Below are 21,340 nucleotides of genomic sequence, written 5' to 3'. Positions count from 1 at the left end.
TGAACAACTACAGGAAACCTTTGACCTCTGTAATCGCAAAGAAAGGCTACTGTACAAATATTAACATTGGTTTTCTCAGGTCTTCAAATACTTATTTGCAGCTGTATCACACAAATCACCCAAAAAAAAAAATCATACATTGTGATTTATGGATTGTGGGAGATCTTGCAATACAGCAGGGTGTTCAAATACTTATTTTCTTCACTGTATATACAACATTATTAGTTCAAACCCCGACAATGCCCATGCATGGCTTGTTTTAAGTACAAAATGTACATGTGGATGACATCTTGCAGCTGAATCCACTACTGCTTGAAACGTGACAACGCGGGTCACCAAAGTCCTGCTGACTCGGCGCTCTCGGGTCAGCGAGCGTCTCAGTGGCGGGTTTCCACGTCTTGAACAGTGAAAAAGTCGCCTCACGAGGGTTAGCTGCCTTGGGTCTCGGCACCGGGTAGCGGCTGGATCCGGAATTAAGTTATTGGGCGCCCTTGTCGATCAACCAGGAAATGTCTCCAGTCCTGCGTGAGTCGGCGGAGGCACACACGAAATGTCGTTACGTGTCGGCCATCTTGTGATAGTCAGCAGAGGTCCGGTAATAAAGTCTCCAAAAATAACAAATGGGTTACTTGTTCATACTTGCCAAGAAGATCCTCCAATTTTTGAGTGCATTATTATGAAATTAAAAAAAAAAAAAAAATATTGAAATATTTGTAACATGCTTGCATCAAAGTACATGAAACAACATTTAATATTTAGAGCACACTTCTGAAATCAGCCTGTTTTGAGTGGGCGGTCCTGTGTCATTCAAATGAGCCACTGGACAGCCCAACCCCCTCGACTGCGGGGGGAGCCAAGATGAAAACTGTTTTCATCACCTTCCAGACCAAGGTCGGAGCTTGGGGGTTGAATACATATTGAGCACAGAGTCTCATAAAAGTATATCAGAACTGCGAAGCGTACGTATTGTATTTTCATATGTGAAGGCAGCACTTCATTACCAAGTTCGTGCATGACTTTTTTTTCCCCAATTTTCACCGTTCTGAGGTCCAGGGTTCGATCCCTGTGTGATGTCACACCGGCCCTGCCTATGCGTAGTTTGCATGTTCTCCCCATGCCTGTGTGGGTTCTCTCGGAGCGTTCCGGTTTCCTCCCACATCCCAAAAACACGCAAGATGAATTGGACGCTCTAAATTGCCCATAGGTGTGATTGTGAGTGCGGATGTTTGTCCTGATGTGCCCTGCGATTGGCTGGCAACCGGTTCAGGGTGTGCCCCGCCTGCTGCGCGTTGACAGCTGGGATAGGCTGCGGCGCTCCCCGCGACCCTTGTGAGGATGAGCGGCCAAGAAAATGGATGGATGGATGAAATTCATTGGGAGGCAAAACTTGAACGACAATTAGCAGATTGTATTTGCTCCAAATTCCATCTATTCCTTGTGCGTTTTTACACACTTGGCCAACAGGCGAATTATTGTATGATTGTCAGGATCATGTTTTTTTTCCAGACCTGAAGACTGATATATTCCGGTAATTTCCTGTAAAATATGTAACAGTGCCGAAGGCGACGCTTGACTACACATATTGGATCCAGAGAAATATTTTATGATACTTGTAGTTGGAATTTTTTTCCACCCAGTGCGATCAATAACATCGAGTCGCGCACCATCGACTGAAAGAACTCAAAATGTTTTCGATAAGTCAGCTTCAGTCCCCCATTTTTTTGTGTTGCCCTCGCCAACATTTGTCATGTTTCCCTTCAAAGTAAAAGCCCGAGAACCGCAACAGCACGCAAAGACCGTTGTCGGAGGCACGACCGGGTCGAAGCAACTTACTCCACATCTCGTTTCTTAATCTTCTTTCCGGATCCTAAGACCTCGGCCACTCGGGACACGATGGGGTCATAGTTCATGCTGGCCACGGCAACCGCCTCCTCGCCCCTGCGGGTGACCCGACGGAGGTCAAAAGAAGCGCTTTCAAAGCAGTATACAAATATACTCATACTGTACATGCGGCGGTAAATGAAATCAAATTATTTTACCGTAATTCCCGGCCAACAGAGCGCACCTGGTTACGAGCCTCACCGAGTACATTTGTAAAGGAAATACCATTTGGTACATAGATACGCCGCAGCGATGTAAAAGCCGCTAGTGCCCACATTAAAACACGAGATATTTACAAAGAAAGACGGTACACAGAAAGGGTTTAACGCTAGCGCCTCGTTAACGCCACACTAACAGGGTTGGTTAAAAAAAAAAAAAAAAAAAACTACAAAAATCATTGAGATACAGCAGTAACACGCTAGCGCAGCGCTAACAGGTAAAAGTGACTTCCTCGACACATATATTCCACCGGTCCCAATCTAACACTGGCACCGCGCTAATGCCAGCGCCGGGCTAAAGCTAACACTAACGCTAAAAGGGCCGGTTAAAATAAAACTTACCGGTAAATATAACTGAGACACACCAGTAACAAAGCACCAACATGCTAGTACAGCTCTAACAGGGCCGGTAAAAGTTGCTTCCTCGGCACATATATTCCACCAGTTCCACTCTAACGTTAGCACCATGCTAAAGCTAGCGCTAACACTCACAGGGCCGCTTAAAATAAAACTTACCGGTAAATATCACTGAGCCACGCTAGTAACAAAGCAGCAACACGTTAGTACAGCACTAACAGGGCTGGTAAAAGTCACTTCCTCGGCACATATATTCCACCGGTCTCACTCTGACCTTTTCCGCTCGAGTGCCCCCTTGCGGCCGTTAGAAAAAAATGCACAAATTAGCCGCATAAACCGCAGTGTTGAAAGCGTGAGAAAAATAGGCCGTAAATTACAGTAATCCTTGATTCCCTGATTAACATAAGATTAGGTATTAAACAAAATAGCAAAATGAAAGAAAAATTATACTTTGGAATAATAATCATAAATCATTTTTCAGGCCTATAGTTCATGATTTGCTGCACAACTGAAATAAATAACACACTTGCCTTGTGTAAAATGCGACAAATCTCAGTTCGTCGAGATCGCCTTGAATGATGACATCATCGAATCCGTCGCCATATCCTTGTCAAAAAAAAAAAAACACTTTCCAAGGAGCGCAATCAATGCCCCTTTACGGCTTTCGGGAGAAGAAACTTACCCGCGTAGCGCATCGTCTTCCCAAACATCGCCGACCAGAAGTAAGGCACGGTTTTCATCTCCGCGACCCGGCCCAACATGCCGAGAGCCGCCGCTCTTCCTGTCGCCGGCGAGCACGAAGCCCCGACTCTCAAGGACGGATGAACTCCCAAACTAATCGAGGCGACACTCACCGTGCACGTGAGCCATTTGCCAGTGAGGAATGTTGACCTTCTTATTGTTGCGCGGCGGGAAAGGAAAGGTCACCGCGTCTCCCCCGGCGAAGACGCCGTCCACGTTTGTCTGCATCATCTCACAGGCGCCAGCGACAGATTGTACATTTGTAACAACTTCACAATCGGATTCACGGTGCATTGAAAAGCGATCATTCCGGGCAGAGGGAGATCTGTCGTCGCCAAGGAAACCCTGATTCATACACGGCGGTTTATGATGTTGCTGCACTGGCCAAGATTTCTTATCGAATGTTGCACAAGATTTTTTTTTTTTTTGTGTGTGTGTGTTTAATTGCTAGGTACACAGTACTATAGCTCAAACAAATTGCTGTAATTATTTTTCCAATATGTTTCTGGAAAAGGCTCCCCATACCCTCAGTGGTTAGAGGATTGGTTTACTTACTTACTTTTATATTATTTATTATTATTATTATTATTAATATATTATTATTTTTTTATTTTTCCGATATGTTTCTGGAGGTGGCCCCCATCAGTGGTTAGAACATTGGTTTACTTACGTTTATTTTTATTATTATTATATTATTTATTTATTTTCCAATATGTTTCTGGAAGAGACCCCCACAGCTCAGTGGTTAGAACATTTGTTTACTTACTTTTATTTTTATTATTATATTATTTATTTATTTATATTATTTAGTATTATTTCATTTTTTTATTTTTCCGATACGTTTCTGGAGGTGGCCCCCTCAGTGGTTGGAGCATTGGTTTACTTACTTAGTTTATTTTTATTATTATTCATTTATTTATGTATTTTCCGATATGTTTCTGGAGGTGGCCCCCACAGCTGAGTGGTGAGAGCATTGGTCTATTTACTTACTTTTATTTTTTATCTTGTTTTGATTATATTATTCATTATTATTATATTATATTATTATTTTATTTTTCCGATCTGTTTCTGGAGCTGGCCCCCACAGCTGAGTGGTGAGAGCATTAGTCTATTTACTTACTTTTATTTTTTCATTTTTTTTAAATTATATTACTCCTTGTTATTATATTATATTATTATTTTATTTTTCTGATCTGTTTCTAGAGAAGGCCCCCATAGCTCAGTGGTTAGAGCATAGGTTTACTTACTTTTATTTTTTATTATTTGTTATATTATTATTACATTATTTTATTTTTTATTTTTCCCAAAACGTTTCTGGAGGAGGCCCCCATAACTCAATGGATAGATCATTGGTTTACTTACTTTTATTTTTTATGATTACATTATTTATTATTATTATTATATTTTTATTTTTCCGAAATGTTTCTGGAGGAGGCCCCCATACCTCAGTGGTTAGACCATTGGTTTACTTACTTACTTACTTTAATTTTATTATTATTTTATTTTTTTATTATTCCGATATGCTTCTGGGATGAATTCCAGACCAGTTCATGGAAAAATTGAACATTCCAGCTGCATGAATAGCAGTGAAAGTCAGATGGACACACACACACACACACACACACACAAAAAAAAAAAAAAATTACTTGAGAGAAATCAATATCTTCAAGAACTTCGCCGTGTAGCAGGTGGACGTACGCGTCGCAAAAATACCTTGTTGACAGTGATGAAGCCCTTTGAGTCCAGGTGAATGCCGCTCTGTTTCAGGAAAGCGGTCGCGGGGACGCATCCTGCGGGCGAGAAGAGCGCTGAGCGCGCTCACGTGCAGGCGCAATACTTCCCATTTTCAACCTGTTAGTTTTGCCACGTCGAGATGAGGCGCGTACTCGGCCGAAGGGCCGCAAAGAGATGAACGTCGCGTCCCGAAACGTGCCCGTTTGCGGCGACTCGAGCTGCCGCTGGCTACCCCGGTGTCCGCTCGTGTTAGTAATTCATTTTTTGATCTCTTGAAATAGGTGCAGAATTTCGACCTGCTCACCTGCGCCGATAACGCAGACGTCAGCTCTCAGGACTTTGCCGCTCTTCAGTACGACCTCCTTCAGCTACGGGAATGGGACACAGGCAAAGTTTTTACGAGCCGCTTTTTTGTTCTCGTCGTGTCTTGATTTGTCAAAACTGGGCAGCAAGATTTTGATGACAATGTAATAAATGCACACAATAATCCATCCATCGAACATCCATTTTCTTGGCCGCTTATCCTCACAAGGGTCGCGGGAGCCTATCCTAACTGTCAATGGGCAGGAGGCGGGGTACAAACAGCCACGCTCACAAACACACCTAGGGGCAATTTAGAGTGTCCAATTAATGTTGCATGTTTTTGGGATGTGGGAGGAAACCGGAGTGCCCACCCGGAAAAAACCCACGCAGGCACGGGGGAGAACATGCAAACTCCACACAGGAAGGGCTGGGATCGAACCCGGGACCTCGGAACTGTGAGGCCAACGCTTTCCAGCTGTGTCACCGTGCCGCCACTCTTGATAATCCATCCATTTTCTTAGCCGCTTATCCTCAGAAGGGTCGCGGGGAATGCTGGAGCTTATCCCAGCTGTCAAGGGGCAGGAGGCAGGGTACACCCTGAACTGGTCGCCAGCCAATCGCAGGGCACATGGAGTCAAACAGCCGCACTCACAATCACACCTATGGGCAATTTAGAGTGTCCAATTAATGTTGCATGTTTTGGCGATGCGGGAGGGAACCGGAATGCCCACCTGGAGAAATCCCACGCAGGCACGGGGAGAACATGCAAACTCCGCACAGGGAGGGCCGGGATCGAACCCGGGTCCTCAGAACTGTGAGGCCAACGCTTTCAAGCTGCTCCACCGTGCCCCCGCCCTTAATAATATTTTTCAACAATAAATATTGCACTTAACTTTAAGGCGTTAACAAGGTTCGGAACAAAAAGGCAGGGTGAGGTAATAATTGTGAGAATGACGTGACTGCTGTATGAGAATTTCAAGTTCCAGTCTTTGTGTTTGTGCGAGTGCGGGTCTGAGCATCGTGCCGTGTCGCTCACTTTGCGAATACCTGTCCGTGATGGCCGATCATCTCCGACACCTCGTTCAGCATGTAGAACTTCACCCCGTTCGCTTCGAAGAGCTGCAGGCCCAATCGACAGAAACAAGGCCAAGAAAAGGAATTAGGATTATTATTATTATTATTATGATTGTTTTTGCATTTTAAATAGCAGGTCGTTTCCTGTTGAGCGTGCGGACGCACCTTCATGATGGCTTTCCCGACTTTGTCACCGAGGGCCTTTTTAAACGGGATGGACTCGATGCCGATGACGGAGACGGAGTGGGCCTTGTCGGTCAGCGCTGCGGCCACCTCCATCCCTGCGCACGGGACAAATGGACAAAAATTAAATCACATCGTATATGCATGAATCAGCATTCAGCACATTATCCATCCATCCGTCCGTCCGTCCATTTTCTGAGCCGCTTATCCTCACAAGGGTTGCGGGACTGCTGGAGCCAATCCCAGCTATCGACATACAGGTGGCGGGGTACACCCTGGACTGGTCGCCGGCCAATCGCAGGGCACATCGAGACAAACAGTCGCGCTCACAATCACACCTAGGGGCAATTTAGAGTCTGCAATTGATGCATGTTTTTGGGATGTGGGAGGAAACCGGAGTGCCCGGAGAAAAGCCACGCGGGCACGGGGGAGAACATGCAAACTCCACACAGGTGGGGCCGGGATTTGAACGCTCTAGAGCTACGTCACCATGCCACCCCCACATTATTTATGGATTCATAACATATATATATATATATATAGGCTGTGGCACGGTGGAACAGCTGGAAAGCGTTGGCCTCACAGTTCTGAGGACCCGGGTTCGAATCCTTACCCCGCCTGTGTGGAGTTTGCATGTTCTCCCCCGTGCCTGCATGGCTTTTTTTCCGGGTGGGCACTCCGGTTTTCTCCCACATCCCAAAAACATGCAACATTAATTGGACACTCTAAATTGCCCCAAGGTGTGATTGTGAGCGTGGCGCTTTGTCTCGATGTGCCCTGCGATTGGCTGGCGACCAGTTCAGGGTGTACCTCACCTCTTGACCGTTGACAGCTGGGACAGGCTAAAGCACTCCTGCGACCCTTGTGAGGACAAGCGGCTAAGAAAATGGATGGATGCATATATATATATATATATATATATATATATATTTTTTTTTTTTTTACCAACAAAAGAGGTTCCCACAATCACGGCGTTCTTGTTGTTGGCCAGCCTGGCGATGCTGTTGGCGTCCTCGGGCGTCCGCAGGTGGAACACGTTCCTGACATCCCCGCCTTTGTAGTTCAGCGCTTTCGGTCTTTTAAATGAGCAGTTGAAAGCATTTGGTTATTTCAAGCAAAAATAAAAATGAAAATGGGGTGACATATTTTTCCCCAACTTGTTTCCTGTGGCAATGAAGAGTTTTCTGTATTCCATCCTCAAGCCTTCTTCGAAGGTGACGCAGCGCATTTTCACATCTATTGCCACAACCTGCAAACGGGTTTCAGCTTTAAAAACTATTTAAAACACTGCAGGTGTCATCTGATTTGAATGGAAAAAGGGCAAAAGTACACATAAAGTCATATCGCTTATCACACATTCTTGTAAACTTGATTCTTTTAATGATCATTTGTTTTGATTTACTCTTCTTGCAACATTTACAAAGAATTGCAAAAGCATCATGAAAGGCAATTATGAACAAAAAAGGAAAATTCACAATTTCAGCACTTCAAAGCGATTTGTGGGACCGTAACTCTGACGGTTTTCAACTCCGGTGTGGAAGGAAATATGTGCCACCAGGATTTGAATTTCTGTGCAACATTTCAATGTTAACAATTCAGCCGGCTACGATTCGCTGCCTAAAATTCACCGTCTGTGCCACCAGGCAGGTTAATTCAGGTCAGAACCGAACAGCCAGCCAATCCTGTTCCGCTTTCTTAGGGTGTGACATCATGTGACTAAAAAAGCGGAACAGGATTGGCTAGCTGTTTGCTTCTGACCTAAAGTAACCCTGCCTGGAGGCACAGACGGTGAAATTTAGGCAGCGAATCGTAGCCGGCTGAATTTTTACATTGAAAAGTTACACTGAAATACATCCATCCATCCATCCATCCATCCATTTTCTTCGCCGCTTATCCTCACAAGGGTCACGGGGAGTACTGGAGCCTGTCCCAGCTGTTAACGGGGAGGAGGCGGGGTACACTCTGAACTGGTTGCCAGCCAATCGCAGGGCACATGGAGACAAACGGCCGCACTCATGCAAACTCAAATTGCCCCGAGGTGTGATTGTGAGTGCGGCTGACCTAGGGGCAATTTAGATTGTTCAATTAATGTTGCACGTTTTGGGGATGTGGGAGGAAACCGGAGTGCTTGGAGAAACCCCACACAGGCACGGGGAGAACATGCAAATGCCACACAGGCGGGGCAGGGATTGAACTCGGGACCTCAGAACTGTGACGCCAACACTTTACCAGCTGCTCCACCGTGCCGCCCACTGAAATATTGAAAATGTGATCACATTATAAATAAAATTCAAATCCTGGTGGCACATATTTCCTTCCATCCACTGGCGGCTACACAGGTTAACCGCAACTACTGCCATCTAGTGGAAGTGCATTTAATTGTCATGCCTATCGCTATACGTTGCTGTCATAGATAGCGGAACTAGGATGCATTATTCGCGGTCAATAATTCATAAATGCCGGCCAATTAAATGAAAATTGGTCGCGAGCCCGTCACCTCTCACCTCTTTTTCTGTGAGCAATTCGATGTCGTGGTCCTGCAGGAAGTCCAAAGAGCGCAACCTCAGCTGCTCCGCTGTGCTGTCTAGGGACTGAGGGCGAGTACGTTAGCGCTAAATACATATCTCAAGTTTAAAAAAAAAAGAGGAATAACTACCCTCCCGTTATTATGGAGTCCAACATAAACAGTGTGGGAACATTAATTATCGAGGTGTCTGTGGTGGAACCCGTGACTTTGGTGGGGGGGGGGGTCTGTGTACAAACCTTACTCAGTTTAGGCCTGTCGTAGGGAGGATGTCGGTCCATGGTGCAGATGACGACGCGGTCGGCGAAGCCCTCTTGCCTCAGCGTCTCGGCGCACACCAGACCAGCCGGACCTGCACGCACACCCAGAGACCACCGCACAGGTCGTAACGTTACGAGATGCACCTGTGGGTGCAGTGCAGGTATATGATTTTCTAACATATGCCCCCTAGTGGCTGGGAGCAGTAAAAGGGTGACGTCAGAGCAATCTGATGGGACGTTTTATAAATAGTGCAAGGTCTTAAGCGGGAACACGCACGAGGTTCCACGATTTGGAACGCAAACAAAAATGTGAAATATGCATGCAAAGTTTGCACAGCGCTTCAGAGTCTGAGCCGCCGTCACGGCTGACGTCAAACGGAGACATCGGCGCGTCTCCTGAGGCTTCAGTTCAGCGAGTAGCAAAGTGCTAACTCTGCCTCTTCTTCTTTTTCTTTGACACTTTTTTTTTTTTTTGTCCCAAAAGCAAGGCCAGCCTGGACAAGAGATGAAGAATAGACCGTACACGTGGAGTGTATTCTAATACTTCAGGAGTAAAATGATAACAAATATTTGGCTTTCGGCTGAAATTTCACGATGAACTGAAAATGACCTTTCATTTGATGAACCTAATTTGACCTTCTCTAAACTTTTGAATGCACACATCCAATAGTTTTTTTTTTTTTTTTTTTGTCCACAACTTGCTCTTCTCGAATGGACCTTTCCGACCTGTCAATCACTCGTACAATAATAGCCAATCAGATAGCCGCATTGTCTTAACCACTGGCTTGACACGCCCCTCTCGCTGTACTGTCCCACAAGCAATGCTGGTTGTCAGTAGCAGGCGCTTGGAAAAGTTAATGTTACGAAGAAAATGTGTTGTTGTGCAAAATAATCAATAATCAGCTCAGCTCAAGCGAACCCGGTAACAATGACAATGAATGCATGAGGAAAACACGGCATAACTTAATCAAAATTGAAGATCACATTTTTGGCCCACATCGGGATCAGAATGACTTGCAAATGCGTAACATTTGAACGGGATTTGAACAAAACTTCCAAATGTGTTCTGCGCACAAATATCTGTAACAGTTGTGAATCTAATGTCAAGATGAACAATGGACCTTTCCCACCTGTCAATCACTCGTGCAATAATAGCCAATCAGATAGCAGCATTGTCTTGACACGCCCCTCTCGCCATATTGTCCCACAAGCAATGCTGGTTGTCAGTAGCAGGCGCTTGGAAAAGTTAATGTCACGAAGAAAATGGTCCTCAGATGGGCTTGGGGAACGTGCAATTCTGATGAAATATATCCTGCTAGATTGATTCATTTTCCAAAGCCTAAAACACAGTTGACGAAGTGTCTACGATGGATTAAGGGTCGCAGAAGAGCGCACGTGCGTACGTAACTCCACGTTGATGTGGACGACATCAACAAACACGAGGCTGTATGTTCGAAGGTAAGTGAGGGAGAAGTATCTTCTCTGAGTTTGATTGAATTATTATCAGTACTTTACACATTGCAGGAGAAAAATTTTCACTTTGTTAGCGTATCACTGACCTGCTGAACGAAGTGTGTCATGTTTTATGCCGAAGAGTCGGGTTAGTGATACGTAAATGCGCCATGTCATGCAAGAGAAATGTCTATTTGCCTATATGTGTCACATCAGACTTTCAAGACAGAGCACTGGGTTCCATGACGAGCCAAGTCAAATGAATACACTCACTCACTTATAAATAGTACAATGATATTTCTCGTGAGCTTTCCAAGTAAAACGTACTCACTCTGCTTTACATGCGTAGTACGATTCCACTATTTCATCCTGCTGGATTTCAATATGAAGTTTGTGAGGCGTCAACATTTTTGCATCGATCACCAACATTTCGCTGTAACTCTGACAATGCGTCCTGCCGCGTCCAAAATCTTAATCCCGTGTCCATATCCTTGCGTGAAATAGTTGAGACCTCTCTGCAGAACTCTCTTGGACAAGTCCGACGCATTTGGCAAAAAAAAAATACCCCAATATTATCTGGAATACGCGATAGAGAATCGACTTCAAACATGTTCTGTTTCATGGCTAAGGGGGCGGAGCTTAAGATCGCCATCGGAAAGGTCGACTGAAGGGCAAAGTTCGCAACATTTGCTTGACCAATAAATTGCCCGGATTGGTGAAAACATTCCATCACGCAGTTTGTGACACCACAGCGACATCTAAAAGTTGATTATTGGGTGTCGTCGTCGCAGTGGGAGGTTTTTCAAACTGGATGCTCTGAAAAGCCGACGGTGATCGGCAGCAGTGAGACTGGAGGAGTCACAGAAAAGCATCTGAGCAAAGTGGAACGCGTGCATTCAAAATTTGAGTTCACTTGTAATTTCCGCCATTAGACTGACTTGAGTGGTGTATAAATGCGAGCTGTTCGGTCCCTGTTCAAGCGCCGTCAAGAGTTTTGGTCCGCGTTGGCGGCAACAAGTCGGACTCATTTCCGGTGAGAGTTGGACTCCGCCAAGGCTGTCCTTTGTCACCGATTTTGTTCGGAACTTTTATGGACAGAACTTCTAGGCGCAGCCGAGGCGTAGAGGGTGTCCGGTTCGGTGGCCTCAGCACCGCATCTCTGCTCTTTGCGGATGATGTGGTTCTGTCGCAGTCATCAAGCCGTGATCTCCGGCTCTCTCACTGGAGAGATTCGCAGCCGAGTTTGAAGCGGCTGGGATGAGAATCAGTATCTCCAAATTCGAGACTATGGTCCTCAGTCGGGAAAAGGGTGGCGTGCCTTCTCCGGATCGGGGATGAGATCCTGTCCCAAGTGGAGGAGTTAAGAGTATCTTGGGGTCTTGTTCTTGAGGGAAGAATGGAGCGGGAGATCGACAGACGGATCGGTGCAGCGTCTGCAGTGATGCGGACTTTGTATCGGTCCGTTGTGGGGAACAACGAGCTGAGTCGAATGGCGAAGCTCTCAATTCACCAGTCGATCTACGTTCCTACCCTCACCTATGGGCACGAGCTGTGGATTGTGACCGAAAGAACAAGATCCCGAAATGAGTTTCCTCCCCAGGGTGTCCGGGGTCTCCCTTAGAGATCGGGGTGAGAAGCTCGGTCATCAGGGAGGGGCTCAGTGTCGAGCTGCTGCTCCTCCGCATCGAGAGTTGCCAGATGAGGTGGCTGGGGCATCTGATACGGATGCCTCCCAAAGCCTCCCCGATGAGGTGTTCTGGGCATGTCCAAGCGGAAAAACCCAGAACACGTCGGAGAGACTATGTCTCTCGGATGGCTTGGGAACGCCTCGGGATCCCTCCGGAAGAACTGGAAAAAGTGGCTGGGGAAAGGGAAGTCCGGGTATCCCTGCTGAAGCTACTTCCCCCGCGACCCGACCCGAAAAATCGGTAGATAATGGACGGATGGATATAAATGCGTGTCACTGACCTGATCCAATAATCAAAACATGAGTGAAGCCCGTGTTGGAGTTAATGACTGCGGAACATCGGGCCATGGCCTTCGAGCGTTTCTGCGACTGAAGCGCCTGCAAAAGTCGGAAAGCTCTCGATCACTTCGCCGCATCGCTTCCCGCTTTGTTGATATTCGGCTTCACCTGCTTGTTTGCCCGAATGACGACCTTGTCCTTCTCAACTCTGACCTGTAGAGAGCAAAGGATAAGCCCCGCGTCCGCACGCGCTCCGAGAAGGCGGGGCGTGCGTTCATGAACATTTGCGAAAGGTCACCTGGAAGGTCGGCAGGCTGTCCAGGCCGGGGAAGTCCTCGATGTCGCCCGTCGCGGTGTTGAAACAGGCGCCGTGCCACGGGCAGCGCACGTGTCCTTTCGACAGCACGCCTTTAAGGGCACGACACGTTTCCTTTTCAGGGCCCGAGAAATCAAATTCAGGTTTTCAAGCGGCGGCGTTACCTTTGACGAGCGGTGCGCCGTAATGCGGACATTTGTGGCCCATTGCTGAGAACTCGCCGTGTTCTTTAATCAGCAGCGCTCTGCCGCTTCCCAGGTCAACCTCCCGCATCCTGGAACACGAGCGTCGTACACAGTACTCACTTCCGTTATACTTCGCAGGTGCCAAACTCCAGACCAGATCCGGCCTCACGCGTGATTTTTGGGTGCTCTGTAAAATGTTCTTTTTCCAAACCAGCCATAAAAATCATTACCGTAATTCCCGGCCTGCAGAGCGCACCTGGTTACAAGCCTCACCCAGTACATTTGTAAAGGAAATACCGTTTGGTACATACATAGGCCACAGCTGTATAAAAGCCGCAAGTGCCCACATTGAAACATTAAGTATTTACAAAGGAGGACAGTACACAGAGTTTGACACGAGCACCGCCGCGCTAATGCTAACACTAGCACCGCCGTGCTAACGCTAACGTTAGCACCACTGTGCTAACGCGAGCGCCGTGCTAACAGGGCCGGTTAAAAAAAATACATACTGGTAAAAATCACTGGGACACGGCGGTAACATGCTAGCGCAGCGCTAACAAGGCCGAACCTATAAAAGTCACTTCCTCGGCACATATATTCCACCGGTCTCACTCTTAGCTTTTCCGCTCGAGTGCCCCCTTGCAGCCATTAGAAAAAATGCACAAATTAGCCGGATCACCGCGTAAACCGTAGGGTTGGAAGCGACTTATAGGCCGGAAATTACGGTACAATTATTTTAGCTCAGTGACAAGATGCGTAAAATTGTTTCGTGCTCTAGCCACAAGCTCCTTGGGGTTTTTGTTTTTGTTTTCAAAGTAACAAGACGGTACAAACACAATTTGCAGCTGCGTTAAAAGGTGTTGTGACTGTCATTTCCTCAAAAAGAGAAATGTATTCATGCTGGACTTGAAAAAAAAGATTATTGCTCTCATTTAAAATCTCGTTATTCCTCTGTACACAAAATGTGTGAAGTTGTCTGTTTTCTGTTCCCTGACTGCATCCAGTGTAAACTTAAAACCGAGGCAGCACCGAACTGTGAGTTGCGGCCACTACCTCGTGATTACATATTACCGTAATTACCGGTCTATGATGCGCACCCGGTTATAAGTCTCACCCAGTACATTTGTAAAGGAAATACCGTTTGGTACATACATACGCCGCAGCCGTGTAAAAGCCGCAAGTGCCCACATTGAAACCGACATTGAAACGAGAGATATTTACGAAGACGGTACACAGATTTCAATGCTAGCGCCGCAATGCTAACGCTAGCGGCGCCGCGCTAACACTAACGCTAGCGCTATATACAAAGAAAGACAGTACACAGAGAGTTTAACACTAGTGCCGCCACGCTAACACTCACACTAGCGTCACGCGCTTACGCTAACACTACGCTAACTCTGTCTCACCCTTACATTTTCCGCTCAATTGCACCCTTCCGGCCGTTAGAAAAAATGCACAAATTAGCCGCATCGCCGCATAAACAGCAGGGTTGAAAGCGTGTGAAAAAAGTCGCGGTTCATAGGCCGGAAATTACGGTATTTGGTTTCCAGATTAGAACCGACACCCTGAGGTCAATGACCCTAAAATGCTTTTGAAATTCAGGCAGATAATCTGGCAAATAAAAGCAGCACGTGACCAGATTTTGTACAATACTGCATCACGTTTTCATTTTTTTAAATTTTTGCACGCAACGTGAGATTCCCCTTTGCTCACTGTCCGTTCTCCAGATCTTTGACGTGACAGACGGACGCTTCCACGTAGTCGCGCGACTTGTGGTAAACGCGGAGCAAGGCGGAGTCGTCGTCCGAGTTGTGTCCGAGGGCCCCGTTGGGTCTGCGGTCGGCAAAGGGGCTCGCCTTGCCGTTGGGCGAGAGGCCGTCCGCCTCTTTTTCTTTTTCCAGGAGCGAGAGTTCCACTTTGACTTCCACTGCGCGACACAGACGCACGTCGTCAACTGGAGGAAATACTAAACAGCGCTGACTTAGCATTTTTCATGCAATTGGTTAACATCGCATTGTGCCACGTTTTTTTTTTTTTTTCCCCCTCCGTCTTCTCTAATTTGAGGAGCAGCTTTTGGCTAAGAGGGGCCCGTCTGAAAGCAAATTAAAGACAAATCAAGTCTGACATCTCCACGAGTGGAACAAATGAAAGCAGGAAAAAAGGTGAATGGGCTCATTTAAAGGGCAAAACTGGCCAACTACTTCCTTTGCTTTTCTTTCTGTTGGCTGCCATAACTCATTCCTTAATGATATATTTGAAAAAAAAAAAAAAAAAAACGAGTCCTTTCCTTTCCCTTCATTCGTCAATAATCATTTGAAGAATGTCATTTGAATCGTTTTGCACTAAAAACACTTTATTTAGCGATACTTCTTGCGCTCAATTATAGTCACTTATGACGACCCTTGTGAGGATAAGTGGCTTGGAAAATGGGTGGATGAATATTAAAGTAAAACAGTACAATCGTCCCGTGAATGGATTTGTTTTCTTCTCTTTCAGGTAAAGAATAAAGACAAATTAGTAAATAAACATGGTACTCAAAACGGCACAAATTAGGGTGATATTTTCAATTTACCTCCTCAACAGGTGTGTACACACTAAAATGCTTTTAATTCCATTTGACGTGAATAGATTTACTGCACAAGAAATAAAAAATTATTCAAATTAAAATAAATAATATACATTTATATATATATATATAATAATGTATATAGAGAATTTTTAAAATATATATAGTACAGTAAACCCATTCATGTCAAATGGAATTAAAAGCATTTTAGTCTTTAGTCTTGGCCGCTTATCCTCACGAGGGTCGCGGGGGGCGCCGCAGCCTATCCCAGCTGTCAACGGGCAAGAGGTGGGGTACACCCTGAACTGGTTGCCAGCCAAACACACTCACAATCACACCTAGGGGCAATTTAGAGCGTCCAATTAATGTTGCATGTCTTTGGGGTGTGGGAGGAAACCGGAGTGACCCGAGAAAACCCACGCAGGCACGGGGAGAACATGCAGAACAGCAATCCTGCGAACCTTTTGAGGATAAGCGGCTCAGAAAATGCATGGATGGATATATATATATATATATATATATATGTATGTTTTTTTTTGTTGTTTTTTTTTCTTACTGCAGCAGTCTATCTGTTTTTTTTTGTGGGAAAATGTGCTGACTGTCCAGGTTTTATAATCTGGCTGGAATTTTCTCCCGCTGAGTAAGTCTTAATTAAAACTAATGGAAAATGGGAATAGTGCGGGCAATTGGCGAGGAAGCGAAAGAAAACGCTCTGCTGAGTGTGGTCGCGGCCAATATCTTGACGCTGATGCACTAAAAAACTTTTATTTTTATTTTTTTTTAAAGAATTGTCTTTTGTGTTCCAAATGGGACTGTATTTTGAAGAATTTGCTGAGGGGAAACTCAAGTTGTTTATTCCTGCATTGTTTTTGTCAATATATTTTTTTTTTTCCCCCACATGACTTTACCTCCTACATGCAACACATTAACCTGATGTTTAATGCGAAAGCTACAACGTCGTTATTATTAGCTGCAGTGACGCAAGCACTGAAGTGGCTAAACACACGCACACAATGTCACGTTTTTGTATTCATGCATACGTAATCCTCTTGAGTAAGATGCCACAATAGCATTAAAATTCCTCCTCCGTGTAACACTGCACTGCAAGCGGAGTAGGTTGGACATAGCAGGGTGAACATAACCCCGCGTGAAGGCGGGTCGCTCGCATTTATTAAAAAAAAATAAACAAAATGCTGCGAAATGGAAAAAAAAAAAGACCTCCCTGCCGACACAGCCACTCAAAACGAGTGATTTCTTTTATAAACGTTCAGCACGTTCACAAAAGGAGTTCTTAAAAAAAAAAAAAAAAGCGCCGCAAGATCTATAATCATACCTCTATAATGTTAGCCGCTCAAGGTCATGTTGTTTGTCTCGCTAGCAAAGGAGGATGAATAAGCGCAGCATTATTGCGCTTTTACGGGTGCGATGACTTCAATGGGACAGAATTGGGGATATAAAAATATAGTATATCGTGCAAAAGTGGCGAATTATTAACGGGGGAAAAAAGTGGCAATTGAAAGAGATTGTACATGCAAGTTCTGTACTGCCTTTCCTCACAAGGGTCAAAGGTGAGCTGGAGCCGGTCCCAGCTGACTTTGAGTAAGAGGTAAGTAAACTACATCCTGGACTTGTTGCGCATCCCCGCTCACGTTCAAAACTACGTACAAAGAGTATCCAATTGATAAAAAGGTCCTCAAAAATATTGCATGATGGCATTTTGGCAGTTTTAATTGTCCATCGATCCAATTGATTGTTTGGAAATGCCCTCCGATCGACAGGCGACCTTTTCCTTCCTTACTTTATCTTTGATAACGCAGTGAACCCCCGAATATTTGCAGTTTAGCACCCATGGAGTCACCTGGTAGTGGATTTTTTTTTGTTCTATTTGTTGGGGGGAAGAACCACTCCAGAAACCCTTTTTGATGGTTTAGCCCATTGATCTAAAAAAAGGAAGACTGGGTGGCTCATTGGCCACCAAAACCGAAGTCGCCATCCATCCGCCATCTTGATACTCCCAAAACAACCGTGCCGACCTCTGCGTTAATCGCCAGTTTCGTGGCTGTGAGAAAACATTCCACAGGTAAGTTGGAAAGATTTACTTTGACACTGTTAAAGTTTGTTTGTAGATGTTTTTTTTTTTAGCTTAATTCACGTGAACAAAGTTTTCTTTATGGTTGTTTTCGTTCACTCTCTGCTTCAACTTTATAGGCCGCCGGTTTTTCGCAAAAAAAGCGATGTCAATATTTTCCCAAACTTCACCAGTGGATAAGCAAAAAAACACATTTTCTGTGAAATTTTTTGATGAATTTCATAATACAGAACTCTGCAAATTGAATTTGATTTTCAAATGTGAGGAAACAAGTTTAAATTTTCTGTCTGAAATACGACATCACAAAGACAACTAATGAACAATGCGTTGAGCTAGTTTATTTTCCAATTGCGAGTCTTGATTTCCAAAAATATATCTAACTGATTGACTTAAAATTGAATGTTTTTATGACAAATATGCTTTGTTTTTTTTTTGCTATGTTAGGATGATAGTGCCTTACAGCGTATTTTGGGAAAAGTTAACATGTCACGGAAATCGGGCCCTAGGTAATAGGCAACATTTCTTGCTAGTCACGGTGTTCTACGTCTTTTCTTTGCACATAGCCTTTTGGTTTTTTTTTTTTTTGGTCTAGCAAGTCGAATTAAAAATCCTTCATAGTACCAGAACGGAAAAAATGTCAAGCTCACACGACCAGTTTTAATTTTACATGCCAAACTTTGAAGAAAAACGCCGCCATAATCCAACCTGTAAACCATGTCCTCCCCACATTTTGGGAGTACCAAAATGGTGGCCAATTACATACATACTGCTTGATGTGTCTGCGCTATGTGGTCTTTTTTTTTTTTTTAATCAGTGGTCTTTTACCGCTTAGTCAAGAATTCCCCCACCCCGCAACTACCGGTATTATTTCTGAAGACAATAAAAATCCTTTAGCTGAGTCCAGAATGATTCAATGTTCAAATGGTCCGTCACTAACTCTCCTATCCGTAACTCTCGGCTCGATTTGACAAACAAACAAAAAAAAAAAGAGGCGTGAGTCACCCGGTTTGGGTTTGGAGAAGCATCCTCCCATGGTGGGCTCGGGGCAGGGAGAGAGATGAGGGCCGGCGACGTTGGCTCAGGTCCTGTGGCCTCGGGATCCTCGGATGCGGCGACGTCACGGGAGTGGAGGGGCGAGAACCTGCGCGTCCGCAACGGACATCGTGCAACGTCAGTCCCGCCGCATCATCTGCACGAACACAAGAAAGCATCACGTCAACGGCGAACGCGGCCGCCGAACACGTCTGCGAAACATTTTTGTCAAATTGCTATTACAGTTCTTATGGTTGGGATTTTTTTTTTTAATGTGAATTACATGAATATGAAGTTTGTGAGGCGTCAAACTTTTTTTTTTTTTTGCATCAATCGCCAACTTTTCGCCTGAAAAACTCTGACATTGCGTCCTGCTCCGTCCAAAATCTTAATTCTGTGTCCATATCCTTGCGTGACATATTTGAGACCTCTCTGTAGAATTCTCTCGGACAAGTCTGGCTCATTTGGCAAAAAAACATACCTTCAATATTATCTGGAATATGCGTCGAGAATCGACTTCAAACCTGCTCGGTTCAGTCGCCATTTTGGAAGCTTGTGGGACGTGTAGCGAAGGGGGCGGAGCTTAAGATCACCAGTCAGAAAAGTCCATTTAGTTCAGTGCGTACTTCTTTTAGTTCTTTTTTCAACATGTGCCATTTGAAATCAAACATATGGATGAGTTTAATTATTATTTATTCATGCATCCATTTTCTGTAACTTGTATGTTTTTGAAGTGTTTCAGGGGGAAGTTGGAGGTTATTATTATTATTAGTCATAGTAGTAACATTAACAACTGTGTAAGACACTCAGAAAATGTGCCACCCCCTAAAAATTAGAATATAACTAATAAAAATTACAATGTATAATTTTTTCAAGTAATGTTGTTAAAAAACAAACACCTGACATCTGCCCTATAGTTTTTGTGCTGTATGTCTCTGCACCTTTCAACTGCAATAAATTCCCAGGGTCGATGTTAAAACGTTTGTTTTTCTCACACCTCTGCAAACGTTTTTTTTTCCCCCATTTTCTTTGCGCATGCTAATTTGTTAGTTGTGGGGGGAAAAAAATGGCAAAACGGTGGTATTCTCAAGTACTGACCAAGTACTGAATTTGTCTCCCCCACAGCCCTTTATGAAATAAAGGATAACATCCCAATTTTTTCCGCACTTATCTGTACTTTCAGTGCACCGACGTTTGTTTTGCGTCATGTTTGTGCTTGTTAAAATGAAGCAATCCCGCTAATTGACCAGATTAGTCCTCACACGGTTTACCGTTCTGTTCTTGCATATCGCACAGCGGAACGGTTATATTTTAACCGCACTTCGACACCGATTAACTTTCTTGTCACAGTCCACATGGAAGGGGAAAGCGAGGGGCCCCCGGAGTTTCCAAGTCTCGCTTGTTTTGCGGCCACATCTCTCGCAGCTATTTGGGCCTGACGTGCATACAGCGACTACCCCCGCCGGGCTCGGCCCGCTAGGAACTCGCGCGTTTGTCATGTAGCGCGCGGCCGTCCGCTAGCGAAGTTGGTCGTAGCTACTTGCTATTCTGAGCACATCTTAATGTCCTTGAACTTCTGGAAAAAAGGAACAGGAGGTGGGTGGGGGGACCGTGTGCGGACTGCGTGATGAGATGTGGAAAGATTCCCACCGTGACTGGCCTCGGCCTCGCTACCTCCAAGACTGAGTCGCCAGAGTTGAACTTTGCAAAGTTACTGGTGATAAATGTCTTTTGTCCTAAACAGAGTACTGGACGGTTCCGTGTTAGCAAGCTACAGACCCATCTCTGATCTCCCTTTCAAAGCCAAATATGTTGAGAAAGTTATTTTTAATCAATTCTGAAATATCTAGAACTTTAGATTGAATTCTGACTCAGGAAATGTGTCAATTTCGGCCTTGTTGGATCTCAGTGCGGCTTTTGATACGGTAGACCACGATGTACTGCTAAACAGATTGAAAACTTGGGTAGGACTAAATGGAACAGTCCTTACATGGTCCAGGTCCTACCTGGAGGAACAGAGATATTTTGTAACCATGGTTACAAGTGCTGAATTTCAACAAGTGGTAATGACATATGGGGTCCCTCAAGGGTCAGATCTTGGACTCCTCCTGTTCAGCCTGTACAGGCTACACTTGGGTCAAATTTTCCAGAACTTTAGTTTTGACACAGAGTTATGCGTAGCAGTCTCGCTGGATGACTACAGTTCATTTGAGGTGTGGTGCCACTGTCTAAAGCAGATAAATAACTGGATGAGCCAAAATTTCCTTCAACTAAACCACAACAAAACTGAGATCAATTTTTTTGCCAATAAGGAAAAAAAAGGATTGCCGTTCGTAAATACCTGGATTCGCTATCTTTAAAAAGCAATGGCCAAGTCCAAAACCTTGGTGTTCTGATAGATTCCGACCTGACCTTCAACAGGGTTATCAGATCAAATCAATTACTAAAACTGCCTTTTA

General features: G+C 44.9%; 1 protein-coding gene across 4 annotated transcripts; it reads right to left on the bottom strand.

Moving 5' to 3' along the window:
- Positions 1–123: 123 nt before the first annotated feature.
- On the bottom strand, positions 124–19,032 carry LOC133499712 (apoptosis-inducing factor 3). Of its 4 annotated transcripts, XM_061818006.1 has the most exons (19): positions 18,852–19,032; positions 14,908–15,121; positions 13,174–13,283; positions 12,992–13,101; positions 12,862–12,906; positions 12,696–12,792; positions 9,255–9,367; positions 8,996–9,082; positions 7,649–7,740; positions 7,437–7,567; positions 6,474–6,589; positions 6,282–6,353; positions 5,236–5,299; positions 4,911–4,987; positions 3,311–3,428; positions 3,139–3,237; positions 2,987–3,062; positions 1,834–1,938; positions 124–521 (listed from the first exon to the last, which is right to left on the bottom strand). In XM_061818006.1, exons 1-19 carry the CDS (start codon positions 18,880–18,882, stop codon positions 479–481), a joined length of 1,800 nt encoding a protein of 599 aa, XP_061673990.1. In that variant the 5' UTR covers positions 18,883–19,032; the 3' UTR covers positions 124–478. The 4 variants fall into 4 exon arrangements, with proteins under 4 accessions (XP_061673990.1, XP_061673989.1, XP_061673992.1 ...); XM_061818005.1 differs by lacking the exon at positions 18,852–19,032 and having other exon boundaries at positions 14,908–15,308; XM_061818008.1 differs by lacking the exons at positions 14,908–15,121; positions 18,852–19,032 and adding an exon at positions 14,607–14,892.
- Positions 19,033–21,340: the final 2,308 nt, after the last annotated feature.

The sequence above is a fragment of the Syngnathoides biaculeatus genome, chromosome 4 (assembly GCF_019802595.1).
Source record: "Syngnathoides biaculeatus isolate LvHL_M chromosome 4, ASM1980259v1, whole genome shotgun sequence".
NCBI classification, from domain to species: Eukaryota; Metazoa; Chordata; class Actinopteri; order Syngnathiformes; family Syngnathidae; genus Syngnathoides; species Syngnathoides biaculeatus.
This window is presented reverse-complemented; position numbering and strand designations above follow the sequence as displayed.